Consider the following 16,763-nt stretch of genomic DNA (forward strand, 5'->3'; position numbering starts at 1 on the left):
AATTGATTTGGCAATCTTTATTATTTTCGTGTAGAACCATTCATGCCAATTATTTTTTACAGACAATCCTTTTCAAATATTGGCCGTAAACACCAATTTTGAATGACTCGCTGGAGGACTTCGGTCGGTATCTCTTTTATAACTTTAGCCAACATCAGGGTTCCAAAGTCTCAATCCGAGCTGGTTTATCCATAAAGCATTTAGACTTTACATAACCCAAAAATAAAAGTCCAAAGGTGTGATAACACACGATCTTGGTGACCATGCCCCGATGCGAGACGAGATATAAATTTTATGGCTGTTTGGCAAGTAGCGCCGTTTTGTGCGAACCACCTGTTGTGGAGATCATGGGTTTGAATTGTCGGCATCAAAAAGTTGTCTATCATAGCGCGATAGCATTCGCTATTCACTGTTACATTGGCGCCAAAAATATCTATTGGAAGAAGTACCTCCAATCTGATCACCCGTTATATAAGGTTGTCAAAAAAGTCTTGCGGTATTTCCGCAAGCTTGTCTTTGCAAGCGCGTAGTTCTAGTTGTATTCGTCGCATCGGTTCACACTAGAGCTTTTTGGAAAGCTATTTTCACGTGCTAACACGTGTTTGATTAATTGTTGTTTGCTTTTAGTCGTTCGTGAGTTATAGCGTCGCAAACATGGAGCAAAATAAAGAGAAAATACGGCATATTTTACAGTACTACTACGATAAAGGCAAAAATGCATCTCATGCTGCCAATAAGATTTGTGCAGTTTATGGACCCGATACAGTTTCCATTTCCACCGCACAACGATGGTTTCAACGTTTTCGTTCTGGTGCAGAGGTGATCGAAGATGCGCCACGGTCCGGAAGGCCTGTCGTCAAAAATTGCATCGGCCAAGAGCTGGGCATGAGTCATCAAACCGTTATAAACCATTTGAAGAAGCTTGAATTCAAAAAGAAGCTCGATGTATGGGTGCCACACGACTTGACGCAAAAAAACATTTTTGCCCATATGGATGCATGCGAATCGCTTCTGAATCGCAACAAAATCGACCCGTTTTTGAAGCGGATGGTGACTGGCGATGAAAAGTGGGTCACTTACGACAACGTGAAGCGCAAACGGTCGTGGTCGAAAAGCGGTGAAGCTGCCCAGACGGTGGCCAAGCCTGGATTGACGGCCAGGAAGGTTCTTCTGTGTGTTTGGTGGGATTGGCAGGGAATCATCCACTATGAGCTGCTCCCCTATGGCCAAACGCTCAATTCGGACCTGTACTGCCAACAACTGGACCGCTTGAATGCAGCACTCATGCAGAAGAGGCCATCTTTGATCAACAGAGGCCGAATTGTCTTCCATCAGGACAACGCCAGGCCACACACATCTTTGGTGACGCGCCAGAAGCTCCGGGGGCTCGAATGGGAGGTTCTTTTGCATCCACCGTATAGTCCGGATCTCGCACCAAGTGATTACCATCTATTTCTGTCCATGGCGAACGAGCTTGGTAGTCGGAAGTTGTCCTCAAGAGAGTCCTGTGAAAATTGGCTCTCCGAGTTTTTTGACAATAGGGAAGCGAGCTTCTATAAGAGGGGCATTATGAAGTTGGCATCTCGTTGGGAACTCGTCATCGAACAAAACGGGGCATATTTGACTTAAATCGCATTATTATAACCAATTTTATGAACAATTGAAAATTCAATAAAAATACCGCAAGACTTTTTTGACAACCTTATATATGTATATAATTAACGCTTTCACCCTTTTTGGATGTTTGGCCGAGTTCCTCTTCGGATTCGTAAAGATTTATAATCAGAAGTAAAATATCCTTCAGCTTCCACCAGCAAGAAATAGAGTAATGCTGCGCTGAACACCTGACCAAAGGATCACCAACTATTGCCCGGAAATCCAGTAATGGTGCTCACACTCACCAACGTAGTCCCTTTCCGTTGCCCGTAGGATACAAATTGAGCAGAAAACAACTGTGAATGTGAGCACCATAACTGTGTCGTAAACTCAGAGCGATTTACGTACTGAGTGGTGGCAGAGAGACAGGTTTTCTTTTACTCATTTTACAGAGAGGAAATGAAATTGCTGGTTGGAGCTGATATCGCATTGCTTCTGTCACAATCGACGGAGTTTCCACACAATAAAGATATTCAGGGTGATTCAATAAGACCGCAGATTTTATTTTATAAAATAAAAATTTTTTAAATAAAATAAAATTGAAGTTAAAATTTTAATTTAAAATAAAATTTAATAAAACGCAACAAAACTTGTCGCAATGATTTTTTTTATTTCTCAATGATTTATTGTCTGTGGAATTTATATATGAAACATAATATCCTATTAATGCCCCTCAGACTACTCTGGCGAAACAGGATGCACATGTCAAAGTTAACTATGACTTTCTGACTTTTTTGGGGTGAATATAGTTTAACACGCGTTTGATTCCGTTTTTCAGCTCTAGAATTATTTCGGGCTTATTGGCATAGTTCATGCTTTTCACGTAACCCCAGAGAAAGAATTCCAATGTTTTCGCGAGGTAATGCGTCCTGGGAACTTCGTTCGCAATAGGGACAATTGCAAGTGCACTGTCCTGTTGAAAGCACATACTGCCCACGTCCATGTCATCTAATTCAGGCCATCCAAAGTTTGTTTTCATGTCACGATAATAGCGATAGCGGTAACAGTACGGTCTGATGAATTCGGCATTCCAAAAACCCCACTAACCAGTGAATCGTTGTGGGCGCATAGGTTTTTCTTTAATGACATGCGGATTTCCTGTACCTTCAATGTGGAAGTTTTACTTGTTAACGTATCCGTTAAGGTGAAAATGTGCCTCCTCGCTCGATGTACAATGCTCGCAACGCACTTCTTGTAGAACAATCATTTTCATAAAACGTTTGGTTCACTTCTAAGTGTTTTTGCCAAAGCCTGTAGCACCAAATCTCTGAAAAAAGAAAATTAGCGCATCACAAATAGTTGCCGCAGACCATTGACAAGATAATACAAGATTACGCAGATCCAAGTCGAAAAATTGCCAAACAATACCGTGACGTAACTGTAAATAGATCAGGTGAGTGAGAGATGTAAGGAGAGAGAGTGAAAATAAGGAATTTTTTTAAAGAGAATTCTTACAATAATTTCGGCCCTCGACTTCGAATCGGCTTCAATAATATTTTTATTACCATATCCGAGGGACAGTTTTCTCCAATTTGTATGCCTGAGCAAATGTCAAAGTTACGAATGACGGTTTTAACCGTCGTTACATGACATGCAAGCGAAGCAACGTTCGAACTTGGGGAGGAGAAATTTTACAAATGAGTGATCTCATAACGAGCATTCATCATTTGACAGACGCGATCATTAGTCTTGATTATTTTTTCTGGGACTACGTCAAGTCCAAGTCTGCGCTAATAAACCAACTTCTTCCTTCGTACGAGCTCGAGGAAGGATTCGAAACTCTATTGCCGGAATAACGTCAGACACATGGAACTAAGGCATTAAAAATTGGACCGATCGTACAAAGCACTGCCAGCAAGCAGAGGTGACGATTGGAATGATGTGCTATTCCATCCATATTGGCATGAATATAGCTTCAAAATAAGGTCAGAATCTATTTCATATCTCACATCGTTATTGTTTTACTTAAATTTCTTACTGGATCACCCTATAGCTAGGACACACAAGGCTCCATTGTGGTTTCGCTGAAACTGCCCACTTATGCTAGAAAAAAAAAAAATAATATCCTTTAACTCCGGGTGGACCTTAGGACCAAATATAAGCAAATAAATTGCCAAAATGGCAAGCTTATTGAAGTACTTGACCATCTAGTTAAGAGGTTTTAACATTTCGAGTCGAATGGTTTAACCGCTTTGATCTAAAAGTGCCTGGAATATATTCAGAAAACTCTAAATAAAAGTATATTTTTCCAAAATGATATTATCACCTTCAAAGTACAGTCTCCACCATTACTGGAACTCTTTTTTCGGTATAGCCATCAGAGCCGTCGTCAAATAGTTTGGTGCGTGACTACCAATCGGGAGTGCGTAGGTACGAGTCTCCGTGATGAAATACCAAAATGATAGAAAAAGTTTATTTTAATAGCGGTCGCCCCTCGGCAGGCAATGACAAACCTCAGAGTGTATTTCTGCCATGAAAAAGCTCCTCATAAAAACCATTTGCCGTTCAGGGTCGGCTCCCATTTGTGGAACATCAAGACGCGTGCTACAAATCGGTCGCGGATCTCGATCAAACACCTTTCAGTTGGATTTTTCTATCGATAGTAATATTTAGAATAAAATTGGATTTTGAAAAGCTTTATATTTTCGGTCTTTAAAAAATTAAAGCTACGTAGGCAGCTCTTAAAAACGCGAAAGCTTTTCATAAGCAACTCTATTGAATGTTTAAAAAAGTTTCTATAATAGGATAGAAAAGTATGTATATGTCACAGTGTATATATAAGGTTGTCAAAAAAGTCTTGCGGTATTTTTATCGAATTTTCAATTGTTCATAAAATTGGTTATAATAATGCGATTTAAGTCAAATATGCGCCGTTTTGTTCGATGACGAGTTCCCAACGAGATGCCAACTTCATAATGCCCCTCTTATAGAAGCTCGCTTCCCTAAAAAACTCGGAGAGCCAATTTTCACAGGACTCTCTTGTGGACAACTTCCTTCAAAATATGACCCCTCTGAAGCAACACACATGTGCCAACGTTTAGCCCAGTCTTCCATGCACCCCTGGTAGGCCAACAAAAGCATGGTCTTCAGCTCCTTCGTCGCAATCTCTTTGATCTCCTCTATCGACTGAAACCTCTTTCCACGAAGTGGTAACTTCAACTTGGGAAACAAAAAGACGGGGCCATATCAGGTGAACACGGTGCTTGAACGGTATTTACTCGGTGTTTGGTCAAATAATCCAGCACAATTTGGAATCGGTGCGATGGCGCGTTATCATCATGCAAAATCCAAGAATTGTTTGCCCACATTTTCGGCCGTTTGCGACGTACAGCATCTCTCAAACGCTTCAAAACGGATAAATAATATTCTTTATTGACTGTCTGGCCCGATGGAAGGTACTCATGGTGTACTACGCCTTGGCAATCGAAGAAAACAGTCAACATCACCTTCCCGGTACTTTTTGATCATAGGGCATGTATAGGGTGGGCCATGTAAAATTGGCTTTTTGAATCGGCTATAAAAAAAATTTTTTTCAAACTTTTTATTTTATTTTGAAGATTGAACATTGTCATTTATGAATGAAAAATAGTATCGTTCAAATGACTGTCACGACTGGCTTTACGGTAGGCCATTCAATCAACCCAATTTTTAAGCACATTTTCGATTGTTTGGACTCCAATTTCATGAATGGCAACTTCGATTTCGTGTTTTAAAGCATCAATCGTCTCTGGATGGTTCGCATAGCATTTGTCCTTAACGGCTCCTCACGGCTCCTAGTCCGACGAGCTTAAAACACAGCTCCGAGGCGGCCAATTGATATCGGAATTTCGGCTGATTATTCGGTTTTCAAAAACGATAGCCAAAAGTTCGAGTGTAACTTTGGCAGTGTGACAAGTTGCACCGTCCTGTTGAAACCAAATGTCGTCCATGTCATCCTCTTCAATTTTTGGAAACAACTCGTTGAGCATGTCACGGTAACGCTCGCCATTTACTGTAACCGCGGCTCCTCGTTCACTTTCGAAAAAAAATGGCCCGATGAGGCCGCCAGACCAAAAACCGCACCAAACAGTGACTCGTTGTGGATGCGTTTGCTTCTCTACAGTAATTGGATTTTCAGTGTGGATTTTCTGAGCCCCAAATCCGACAATTTTGCTTATTGACGTAGCCACCGATGTGAAAATCAGAAAAGAAGAAGAAGACTCACCACTTTGGAAATAGGTTTTCAATATTTCCCAATTTTGTTTAAGCGTAAAGCGTCCCATTTCGTAAATGTCAATTCTTTAAGTAAATTATGAACACATTTGACATGTCATTTGTGTTACCATTCTCAAAAAAATAGGTAGTTCAAAAAGCAAACGCTATGTGGCCCTTATTTCTTGACGTCAACTGAAAGTCAAAAGCCTCTTGATATTTTCTTATAAATATTTATTCAATTATAGTAATAAAATTCAGCTAAAAATACTGAACCGCCAACAGCTACTTTAAGGAGTTATCTATAGTTAGAAGGCCGAAAAAAAGCGAGTTTTCCAGAAAATTTTCTGAGAAAACTTTTAAATTTATTGATCTAAAAATTTGCACACATATTATGTTATCTTTTAACTGTATGTTAAGACTTAGTATTAGTAAAAATATTTATTTGGAAAGGAGCTACAGCTGAACTCCGGGGAGCTCCTCTCACAAAAGACGTTTTGCGGTAACGACTATTTCTCCGAACTGGATCCTCTGAAATTAAAAAACCAAACAGATTTCGTTAAAGTAATGTTAGATCTAGTAATTAATCGAAGGAATAAGCAAAATACATTTTTTTTGACAAAATGGCGGTTTCTCAAAAGCACAAAAAAAAAGACGATTTTTAACCAAAATTTCGGCTTTAAATTGTTTATAAAAAAAAAAAGAAATTATCGGTGAGAACAAATCTTTGATTAAATACTAAAATATATATGATATCTAAGAATCTCGTTTTAAAATTTTGGACTAATCGGTTTAGTATGGTCACATACTTTAAAAACACCATTTTGAGAAAAAACGCGTTTAAAGTTTGAAAAACACTTTACGAGCACTCTGAAACGCCTTTTCAAATTTGCGTGTAATTTCGAAAATATTCACCGGAACGATATTAAATTTTCTTCATGTATTCATAAACATATGTACATTAAGAAAAAAATAAATTTAAAAAAATCGATTTTTTGAAAATTCTAACTATTTATATAACCCCTGAAGTGAGAATAATTCAGATTTAGTGACAGAGTAGTCGATGTTCCCATGACCGTCGTTTCTTCATTACCCCAATTTGTATTCGGCCAAGTGCTGTCACCGTATATGTATGTTTAAGCTGCTACAACAACAACAACTATCCCTGTGTTCAGATTAGCGAAACATTTGCATTACTTAACTGCTGGTCTGTTCTCTGTTCACCTAAAAGCACCTGTTAAATGTACTGAGAGCTGCTTTAACCCGGCGTTCGTCGCTACTGGGTAAAAAATACAACAGAGGTAATAAAACCACTTCTAACTTTTGTTCTACAAAATATCTTCAAGTACCTTTCTGCATAGAAACAAAAGACGCACTCTCTACGTAAAACAAGTATTTAATTAAATATGCTCGTACACCTACATATTATGTGGTAATTTTTACCCATTTGCGACCGTTTGTGTTTGTGAAGGGTGGTTAAGTTTCAAGGGCCGGTGTTGATTTTGAATAAAATACAATTTTTTTTAGGAAATTATTGTCATTTCTCTTTAAAAAAAAAAAAAATAAATAAATAAATAATAATTGGCGCGTACACTGTTAGGTGTTTGGTCGAGCACCTCCTCCTATTTGTGGTGTGCGTCTTGATGTTGTTCCACAAATGGAGGGACCTACAGTTTCAAGCCGACTCCGAACGGCAGCTTTTTCATGGCAGAAATACACTCGGAGGTTTGCCATTGCCTGCCGAGGGGCAACCGCTATTAGAAAAATGTTTTTCTTAATTTTGCTTTCACCGAGATTCGAACCAACGATCTCTCTGTGAATTCCGAATGGTAATCACGCACCAACCCATTCAGCTACGGCGGCCGCCATTTCTCTTTATTATGATAAAATTGGTATCGGCCAAATGACCGCCGCGGCCTCGGCGGCACACCTCCATCCGATGGTCCAAATTTTCGATGACGCTGAGGCATAATTGAGGTTTTATGCCGTTAATGTGCCGACTTATCTCATCCTTTAGCTCTTGAATTGTTGCTGGCTTATCGGCGTATCGACGTTTCATTCAAATAAGAAGACCCAAAGAAAGAAGTCCAACGGTGTCAAATCACATGATCTTGGCGGCCAATTGACATCGCCGCGACTTGAAATTACGGGCATTAAATTTTTCGCGCAAAAGAGCCATTGTTTCGTTAGCTGTGTGACAAATGGCACCGTCGTGTTGAAACCACATATCGTCCACATCCATATCTTCCAATTCGGGCCATAAAAAGTTCGTTATCATCTCACGATAGCGAACACTATTCACAGTAACGGCGTTTCCACGACAGTCGGTTCTACGGTACCGAAACGACCCGGATTTATATCCGGCCAAGGACTGTCATTCCAGCAGCATTCCCCGTATGTAAGTATGGGGAATGTTTATGCTGCTACAACAACAACAACAACACAGTAACTGCCTGACTGGCCTCATTTTGGAAAAAATACGGCCCAATGATGCCGCCGGCCCGTAAACCGCACCAAACCGTCACTCTTTGTGGGTGCATTGGTTTTTCGGCAATCACTCTTGGATTATCATTCGCCCAAATGCGGCAATTCTGCTTATTGACGAATCCACTGAGGTGAAAATGTGCCTCATCCCGAATTACGAGTGCGCGATATGCATTTTGATTTGAACGCCCGTTTTCATAATAAGCCTGAATAACTTTAACGCGTTGCTCGATTGTGTATCTTTCCATGGTTCAAATTGAGTTAGTCTGAAATTGAAAAATGTCAAATGAAATGCAGAAAAAAACTTGACGTTTAGGTGTGGTTCACATTCAACATCGGCCTTTGAAATTTATTTGCCTAGCGACAAACCCCGGGTTAAACAAAGAATCATCCAAGTCGTAGTAGTTTTGACGGGTGCCAATCGCTTACGCGTACTCCTATTTGAAATCGAAATTTGTAAATGAGGAAGAAGGTATTAGTAATTTTTTTATTTTTGTGTATTTATTGAAGTTGTTTTTTTTTTTTTTAATTTTATTTAATTATAAATAACTTATTGTTTAATATCTCTATATTATGATTTCTTTGCTTTAATATTAATTTTTTCTTCTCATCTATTTTTATAGTTTCTATTATTACTTTTTATTTATTCAGTATTATTTGCGATAACATTTAAAAAGAAGTCCATTTAATTGTTGCTTGTTGTTTCTTTTTGTTTTTTTAGTTTATTTGTTACAACTGCTTATTTCTCGTTATTATTGGCTTTCCCAGTTAATATAATCTATTACTTAGGTTCTTTGTTTATTCATTGTTTGCGTGTATTTTGTGTTTGCATATTTTTGTTTACGCTCAAATTTTTATTTTTTTAGTCGTTTATTGCATAATATTTGCTTCGCTTTACATCAATCAAACTTAAATTTTTAATTTTTTTGTATAATATATGTATGTATATAACCTAAGTCTATGTTAATTTTTTAGTTAGTAAATTTTACAACTCGACAATTACAGCTGTTATTTTTTCATAATTATTTATGATTTCGTTTTAACGTTTTGTTTTTATGTTGCTATTATAACATTTCACGACTTATGCATGCATATGTTTTTTTTATAAAATTATTTATATTTATATTTTTCATTTCTGTGAAAGTTCTTTGATTCACAGTGTTATCATACATTACCGATAGGAATTAAACAAAAGAGTACATACACACAAACATGAAACTAGGGTGAACGAAAATAAGATATAAAAAAATATAAACTATAAAGAAAAAAAAAAAGATGGTGCGATAGTGCCATCTTTTAATCGTAAAATAAAAATTACCCAAATGTAAAACGCAACACACACAGCAAGGCAGCAATAAGCGGTGGAGCCTTCCTCAAGTTTTTGCTGCACACAATATTGTAACAAGTTGACCGCTTCCGATCGCCAATTAGATAGTTGACATTTTCAAACAAAAACATTTTTAAAGACACATAATTTTCAATTTAAAGTATTTTATAATTTTTAATTGCATACAAATAAAATTAATTTAATGAAGTACAATTTTAATAATGTTTTTTTTTACCGTTGTATGCAATTAAAAAGTTTGCCAACCGTAAATTTTAATTAATAATTTACTTACTTCGTAGTAAAAAAAAGTATTACATTTCAAAAATGAAATTTTCCAAATTATGAAAAAATTTCCTTAAAAAGAAAAGCTTTATCTAATTCCGCAATAAGTTGAAATGTAAAATTTTCAACGTTTCTCACATACTTCTGGGTCATTAATTTAAATAAGTTTCTGAAACATTCAAACCAATAATCACGTATACAATATATTTTTTTCCAAATTGAATTTCGTTAACAATTTCGCTTGAAATAAATTTCTATTAGTTATACCGACTCGTTGTAAGTGAATTCCGTTCGTAATAATTAAAAACCTGCGCTACGAAGAAAAATTAATATTTGGAATATAATGAAAGACGAAAATTAGTAGAAAGCGTTTTGTGTACTGCAAATGTCTACCAGCGACGTTGCGGCTTCTTTCAAACCAGGGCCTCATATGCCCGTGGGAAATTCAGCTCTTCTCTCTAGCTTAAACTTAGTTTGCACCGATTTGAACTTATTCTCTCCCAACTTCGTTTCGCCGGTTCGGTCGACTTTATTGCGCTTGCGCGCGTGTGTTACTCTTATTGAGCTGTGTACGCCTTTTTGCATCACATCTTCATCAATACTTTTTCTCAATTTTGTGTTGTGTTACTTTTCCTTCAATTTATTTTGTTATTAAACGGCTTTTTAAATCTTAAATCTATTTAGTTTCTTGCATTTCACTTTAATTTATACAAAGTAGTGTGTTTACGTGATTGTGTATGAGCGTGTATATATAGTATATGTGTTTGTTTTTTCAATGGGTCGCACATTGCGTACCAGGTGCTGTCAACAATTTTCACTATCGCTGCCACTAACCGAACTTAGTTTATTTATTATTTTCTATTGGTGTTGTTTGTCGTGTCCTTGTTGTTCCTTCTCTCAACGTTTATCGGCACCATTAACAACCATTTTACTTTATTGACGGTCACATATGTGCGCTCCACCTCCGTCAGTTTGACGCCCTATATGTTTCTGCCTGTCATTTAAGTTCTCTGCCAACACTCTAGTGCGAACTCGGTATGTAATTTCAACACTTAAATTTCACCATTGGTATTGGCTTGGAAGACAGACACTTGTCACAGCACCACTCCGCGTACACTTCATCCTTCAACATTTGGAAGGCCGCCTCCGTAAGACCCACACACGTCCTGCCAATAAAATTGTATTCGTTATTATTAGGCGTGGTTCATTGGAAAATGTATCATTTTTAAATTACTCACCTATGAAAGAAGAAATTACAACCGGATTCGCAAAATACTGCCTCGTCATTGTCATTCACTTCTTTGTGGCACATGCCACACGGGTAGATCGGTGGCGCATTTGGATTTTGTGGGTTAAAAACCATCGGTTGACCAGGAGGATACATTTTTCCAGTGCCCATAGACATCGGTTTCGGTCCACTCATGCCACCCATTGGGCCACCCATGGGACCCATTGGACCGCCCATAGGTCCACCCATTGGACCGCCTGGGCCCATCGGGCCACTCATAGGTCCGCCTGGACCCATTGGACCACCAGGACCGAACATATTTGGATTGGGCCCACCCATCGTGTGTGGCGGTCCGTGTGGATGCGAATGCGGATGAGGTCCATGTGGATGCGGTGGTCCGTTCATGCCTCCAGGTCCACTACCCCCGCCTAGTCCTGGTACTCCTCCCATATGTCCTATATGCGAGCCTCCGCCATGCATTCCCATCATGTGATGCGGTGGGTGTGGATGATTCGGTCCTCCGGGGCCGCCCATGTGTGGTGGCATCATGCCTCCAGGCCCGTGCATATGTGCGTTTGGCCCGCCGCCCATCAGATGTGGCGGCAGAGGACCGGGATGGTGGTGTGGATGATTCATTAGCTGTTGTTGCGTCGGACCAAGATGTGGTTGTTGAGGTGGTAGCATTTGATTGGGACCTCCGCACATTCCCGTCGGGCCTTGACCTGAATTGGGTCCTTGACTACCGGGTCCGTGTCCGGGCATTAAGACCATACTACCCGGTCCGCCGTTATTGTTCATTTGCATTTGACCACCAGGTCCTATACTCGCGTTGCCGCCGTGTGACATAGACTGTTGCTGTTGTTGTTGTTGGTGCTGCTGCTGCTGCATAGGAACATTCGCATTCAACGTTTGCTGCATTGGGCCACCCATTGGCCCACTACCGGGCGCGCTCATTGGCCCGTTGTTGTTTGTGTTACTGCTATTACTACTGCTACCGCTGCTTGGTCCCATATTGAGGCCTGTTGAGTTGCCACCCGCACCACAGCCCATTGGACTAGCGCCGATGTTTCCACTGCTACCGCCACCCCCCAATGAAGGTGATTGCAATGGACTCGGCCCTGGACCGGGTCCTGCATTATTTAACATACCCGGACTACGTCCGGGGCCTGCACTACCACTCCCACTTAAAGTATGTAGCGGGGACATGGCCGGATTCACGCCTGGCGCTGGTGAAGATGTGGGTACAGATATGGACGACGCCGATGACGTCACTGTCGTTGCTGATGAGGAAGCTGGTGGCATAGGTCCGTTTGTCAGAGACGGCGCTCCACCCATACGCGCGGCAGGCGAAAGATGATGGTTCTGATTGTTAGTATTGCTGTTGTTGCTATTGTTCGCAATGTTGTTATTACTATTACTCGAATTATTTGCAGGTCCAGCACCAGCTGGTGAGTTACCACCTGGACCAGCACCGCTACCGGGTACTCCCATAGGACCCATCATATTGGCGCCAAGCTGTTGTCCATGTCCTGACGGCCCAGGTCCGGGTCCTGGGCCGCCCGGTAAGTGACTATGATTCGTCGGACCGTTACCCAGAGGACTGTGCATAGGTGGGGGACCCATTTGACCGTTGTTCATATGCGGCGGAGGTTGAGATTGAGACTGCTGCGCTTGCTGCTGATGATGTGGAGGATGGGGACCCAGTGGGCTGCCCATCGCGTTGCTCATAGGCGAGCCCATCGGCATTGAATTCATCGGCGAACCCTGACCAGGCCCATGAGACATTCCTGGTGGGCCTACTGGTGTTCCTACAGGCGCATTACCCATCGGTGATCCCATTGCACGTGGTCCGTTCGGTCCGGGACCGGGGCCAGGCCCTGGGCCTCCCATAGGCGACAAACCGCCCATGCCCATGTGATGCGGTGATATGCTCGGTCCTCCCATGCCTCCCATGGGGCTCATTCCTCCCATTGCTGCCATTGCTCCCATAGGACTGCCCATGGGTCCGCCAGCTCGTCCATGATTCATGTGTGGTGGTAATCCAACGCCGGGACCCATTGGATGTCCAGGTCCGCCCATCGGACTACCCATTCCCATCGGACTCATACCACGCATTGGGGGGCCACCCATATGATGCGGATGCGGTGGCCCGGGATGATGTGGGTGCATATGCGGATGCATGTGTGGTGGTGGACCATGAGGACCGCCCATACCCATATGTGGACCACCCATACCGCCTGGACCGAAATGTCCTGGTCCAACCATATGATTCATGCTGGACATGCTGCTGCTCGACATGCTGGGCGGTGTGTCGTCAAAAGGATTTGATGCGACGATGGTATCACCAAAACCACCCATTGGTGGCGGTGGTAACAAATCTGCAGGTGTGGGCGGTGCTTGTGATTGCATGGAATTGGCCGCTGCTGAAGCCGCCGCCGCTGCAGCTGCAGCCGCAGCTACAGAATTCGCATTAGATGTTTTCCGTCGCTTTTTCGGATTGCTCGGCGCTGAGATTATATCCGAAGGTGGTGGCGGCTTAAAATCAGGTGGACATAACCCACCCGCTGGACCCGTCAAACGATATGGAGCCATACCGAGATGGTGGGTCATATTCGTAGTATTTTTCTTCCGAATGGTGACGGCTTTTTATCTCACAGGCGCAAAGAAAATATCTAGTATGTGCGCACCTACTCTCTATAAGTGTAAGAGCGCTTTGAAGAGCAGCCACGAGTGGTATTAGTTGGTTACAAAATTTTCTGCTTTTCTAATATTTCTTTTACCACTGGCCGCCAGGTAATCAAATGTATTGCGAATCGAGTAATCTTACAGCAGGCGGATTTCTGTATTGGCTTCGTTTTAAGTAATTGGTGCAATGGCACATTTGGATGCACAATCAGGTGCTTAATTTCGTATGTCTAGTGTCTATCAAAGCGCTTTGCGCCATAGAAGTTTAATATCGCATATCAGTGCACTAAAGTTGTCGGCAATATAGTTTCCTTTAAATATATTTGTTGGCTGATGAGATGGCAATGCAATGGGTTACAATGGAAAGCAGGGCAAGAATGTCGGAACACACCAAATCTGAAAGATATTAATAAATGTTGATTAGATATTAGGATTTCAATTGGAGGAAAATAAACATGGCAAAGTGTTAGTTAAGTTGAAGTGAATCGATTAATTTGTATAAAAATATGCTAGTCAACGCGAATTCACAAGTCGACTTGTACACAATTCTATCATCTTAGCGAATTCTTTAGACAAATCGAAAGTATTAAAAATGGTTTCCACTCACCTGTACATTTCCGGAAACGAGATTTTGATTTTATAAAATTTTTGTCTACGTAATTTAAAAATCACCGTCGAAGTGGAAGCCGGAGTAGTCACATCCACTTCTGAGTACATCCCGTGCGTCACTGCTGCTTTCTTATCGAGCAGCCTGCAGCCATGGGCTGCTGCTGGTTCAACGACTAAACTATTGATATTTTTCACTCAGCCATTTATTTCTTTAGATTCAATAGTTTAAATCCACAGATAAATTGAATGCTCTACAGAAATTTCTCTCGTATTGGCTCAAAACAATAATTGCTGTTGCTGCTACTGCTATGGCTACTTCTCCTTCTAAAAGTCTTCTTCTTCTGTTTCCTCTTCACCTACCTTCCTTCTACACTTCTTCAACTTTTCACTCTTCTACTCCTTTGCTTCTTATTGTTGGCCCTCTTTGCCGTTTTGTCTTCAGCAGCTCTGTTGGTGCTGCTGCTGCTTCTTGTTCTTTTTATTCTTTCACAACGCAGCCTCTTTGCACGGCTCACATTTTTCTGCCTGCCTGCTTTCCTTCTGCTGTGGCCATAGCGGCTATTGCTGCTATCGTTTCACTTGCGCGTGCTACTGTTTAAAAATTCTCTAAGTGTTCTGCAAATGCACCATACACAGGCTCAAGAAATGCACTATCATGGATCACAAATCGTTAACTAAATGAAGAGTATTCAAATTAAGCACAGAAATCGAAATTTGTGCAAAGCGTGTATAACGCGATCTGCTGCATATCGTAATCACTCCCCGTTGCACACTTCACAGCGCGGTCGTGCGCCAACAATTTACAATGTGAATTATATACACTACAGCACTTCAATCTTTAACCAGGCCAAATTCAGCTGCAAATCGAGGAAAACAAATTTACCACCTTTATGGTTATTACCGTTTTGCATACGCTGACTGTTGTCGTCGACAACCAAAAATCCTCGCTTTCCCAAATAAAAAGTTCACATACGTACGCACGCACACACAAAACCGCCGCTAGAATGCTGGCACTTTCGATTCACGGCGCGTCTCTTTACATTCGCCACTGTGATTGGCAGCACGGTACACTGTTATGTTTTTCACGTCAATTTTTTGCAAATTTATGTAAACTTTGATATAATGGTTATATTTTTGACAATAAATTTCTGCCTTCCACTTTCAGTAACGCCATTCAATTCATAATTTGTTTTCTTCTCATTCTTCGTTAAAACATAATTTCAACACCTTTCGTTAAAAATGAATTCAACATTTTCGTTAAAAATACTTTAATTTTGAGCAAGGAGTTGAAAACGCTGAATGTGGGGAATAAAATGCTTGTGCTTGAACTACAGGGTTGTATTTATTGCTCTTATGCTTAGACTGCGTTCAGACCGGGCAACTTTTGGTGTGCAAGATAATAGAATCGTTTTTTTCGGCGTTTTCAATATTTTTTTATTTTTGAGTGAATTTTTTTGTAATATACGAGAAAGAGCGGTAAATAGATTTCCCAAAATTTTGTGATTTCTTTCTACTTTGACATTTTTCGTTCAAGGTGAATAAAGCTTTGTACAGTTTTTTAGTAAATAGTTTCAAGAAAATCCCCATTATTTTCAGAAAGCTACCAGCGGTCAGTGGGACAATACTTTTTGGCAAATGTGTCACAAAGGAAATATGGACAAAGATTCATTGGCCAAGCACGTGAAATTTCCAAATCAGCTGAAGACATAGAAGCAGTGAGGGAAAACTAAGTTTTTCCGTTTAAGCTTAAGTTGAATTCCCTTTCCCAGCAGTGATAGGTACTATTGAGTGTTCCCAAGCGGTATAGTTACATGAATATTTATTTGAAAGAATAATAATTATAGAAATTCTTGTTAAGGAAATTTAAAAGTATTAAATTGTAATGCGCGTTTTGGTGGAACTACTCGCGATGTTTCAATATGGAGATCGGGTGTACTTAAAGTTTTACTCAGTAACAAATATCGCGGTCAAACTAAAACAAATGACACCTAAAAGCCAGAAACTACCTTAAACGCTACTTTGGTGTGCTCAAATTGATATTTCGGAGCCTTCTAAGGGAAAGAGTGTTAATGAATGACCCCATTGTAATAGGAAAAATATTGAATTCATGAATAATAATATGATGATTTTGAATAATACTGTTGGAGAAGTTGAAAATAATGAAACCTTAAGGGGAAATTAAGTATTTTAGGTAGGTAGTGAGACAAGAAGTAGCGCCAATTTTTTTTTTTAATATTTGATAATGTCACACCCACAGTGTACACAGTGCGCCAGCCATTAGCAAGATGCTTATTCGATAAT

At 40.5% G+C, this 16,763-nt stretch overlaps 1 protein-coding gene across 1 annotated transcript; it reads right to left on the minus strand.

Moving 5' to 3' along the window:
• Window positions 1-8,901: 8,901 nt before the first annotated feature.
• Window positions 8,902-15,681, minus strand: LOC129245424 (protein pygopus). Its single transcript, XM_054883588.1, has 3 exons — window positions 14,461-15,681; window positions 11,179-14,249; window positions 8,902-11,106 (listed from the first exon to the last, which is right to left on the minus strand). The coding sequence occupies exons 2-3, from the start codon at window positions 13,776-13,778 to the stop codon at window positions 10,986-10,988; spliced, it is 2,721 nt and encodes a 906-aa protein (XP_054739563.1). The 5' UTR covers window positions 13,779-14,249; window positions 14,461-15,681; the 3' UTR covers window positions 8,902-10,985.
• Window positions 15,682-16,763: the final 1,082 nt, after the last annotated feature.

This window comes from Anastrepha obliqua, chromosome 1, assembly GCF_027943255.1.
Source record: "Anastrepha obliqua isolate idAnaObli1 chromosome 1, idAnaObli1_1.0, whole genome shotgun sequence".
Classification (NCBI taxonomy): domain Eukaryota; kingdom Metazoa; phylum Arthropoda; class Insecta; order Diptera; family Tephritidae; genus Anastrepha; species Anastrepha obliqua.

Coding starts and splice junctions, on each gene's coding strand:
- LOC129245424 (XM_054883588.1), bottom strand. CDS start 13,778: ATGACCCACCATCTCGGTATGGCTCCATATCGTTTGACGGGTCCAGCG. Junction 11,107..11,178: donor TGTAATTTCTTCTTTCATAG/GTGAGTAATTTA, acceptor TTTTATTGGCAG/GACGTGTGTGGGTCTTACGG.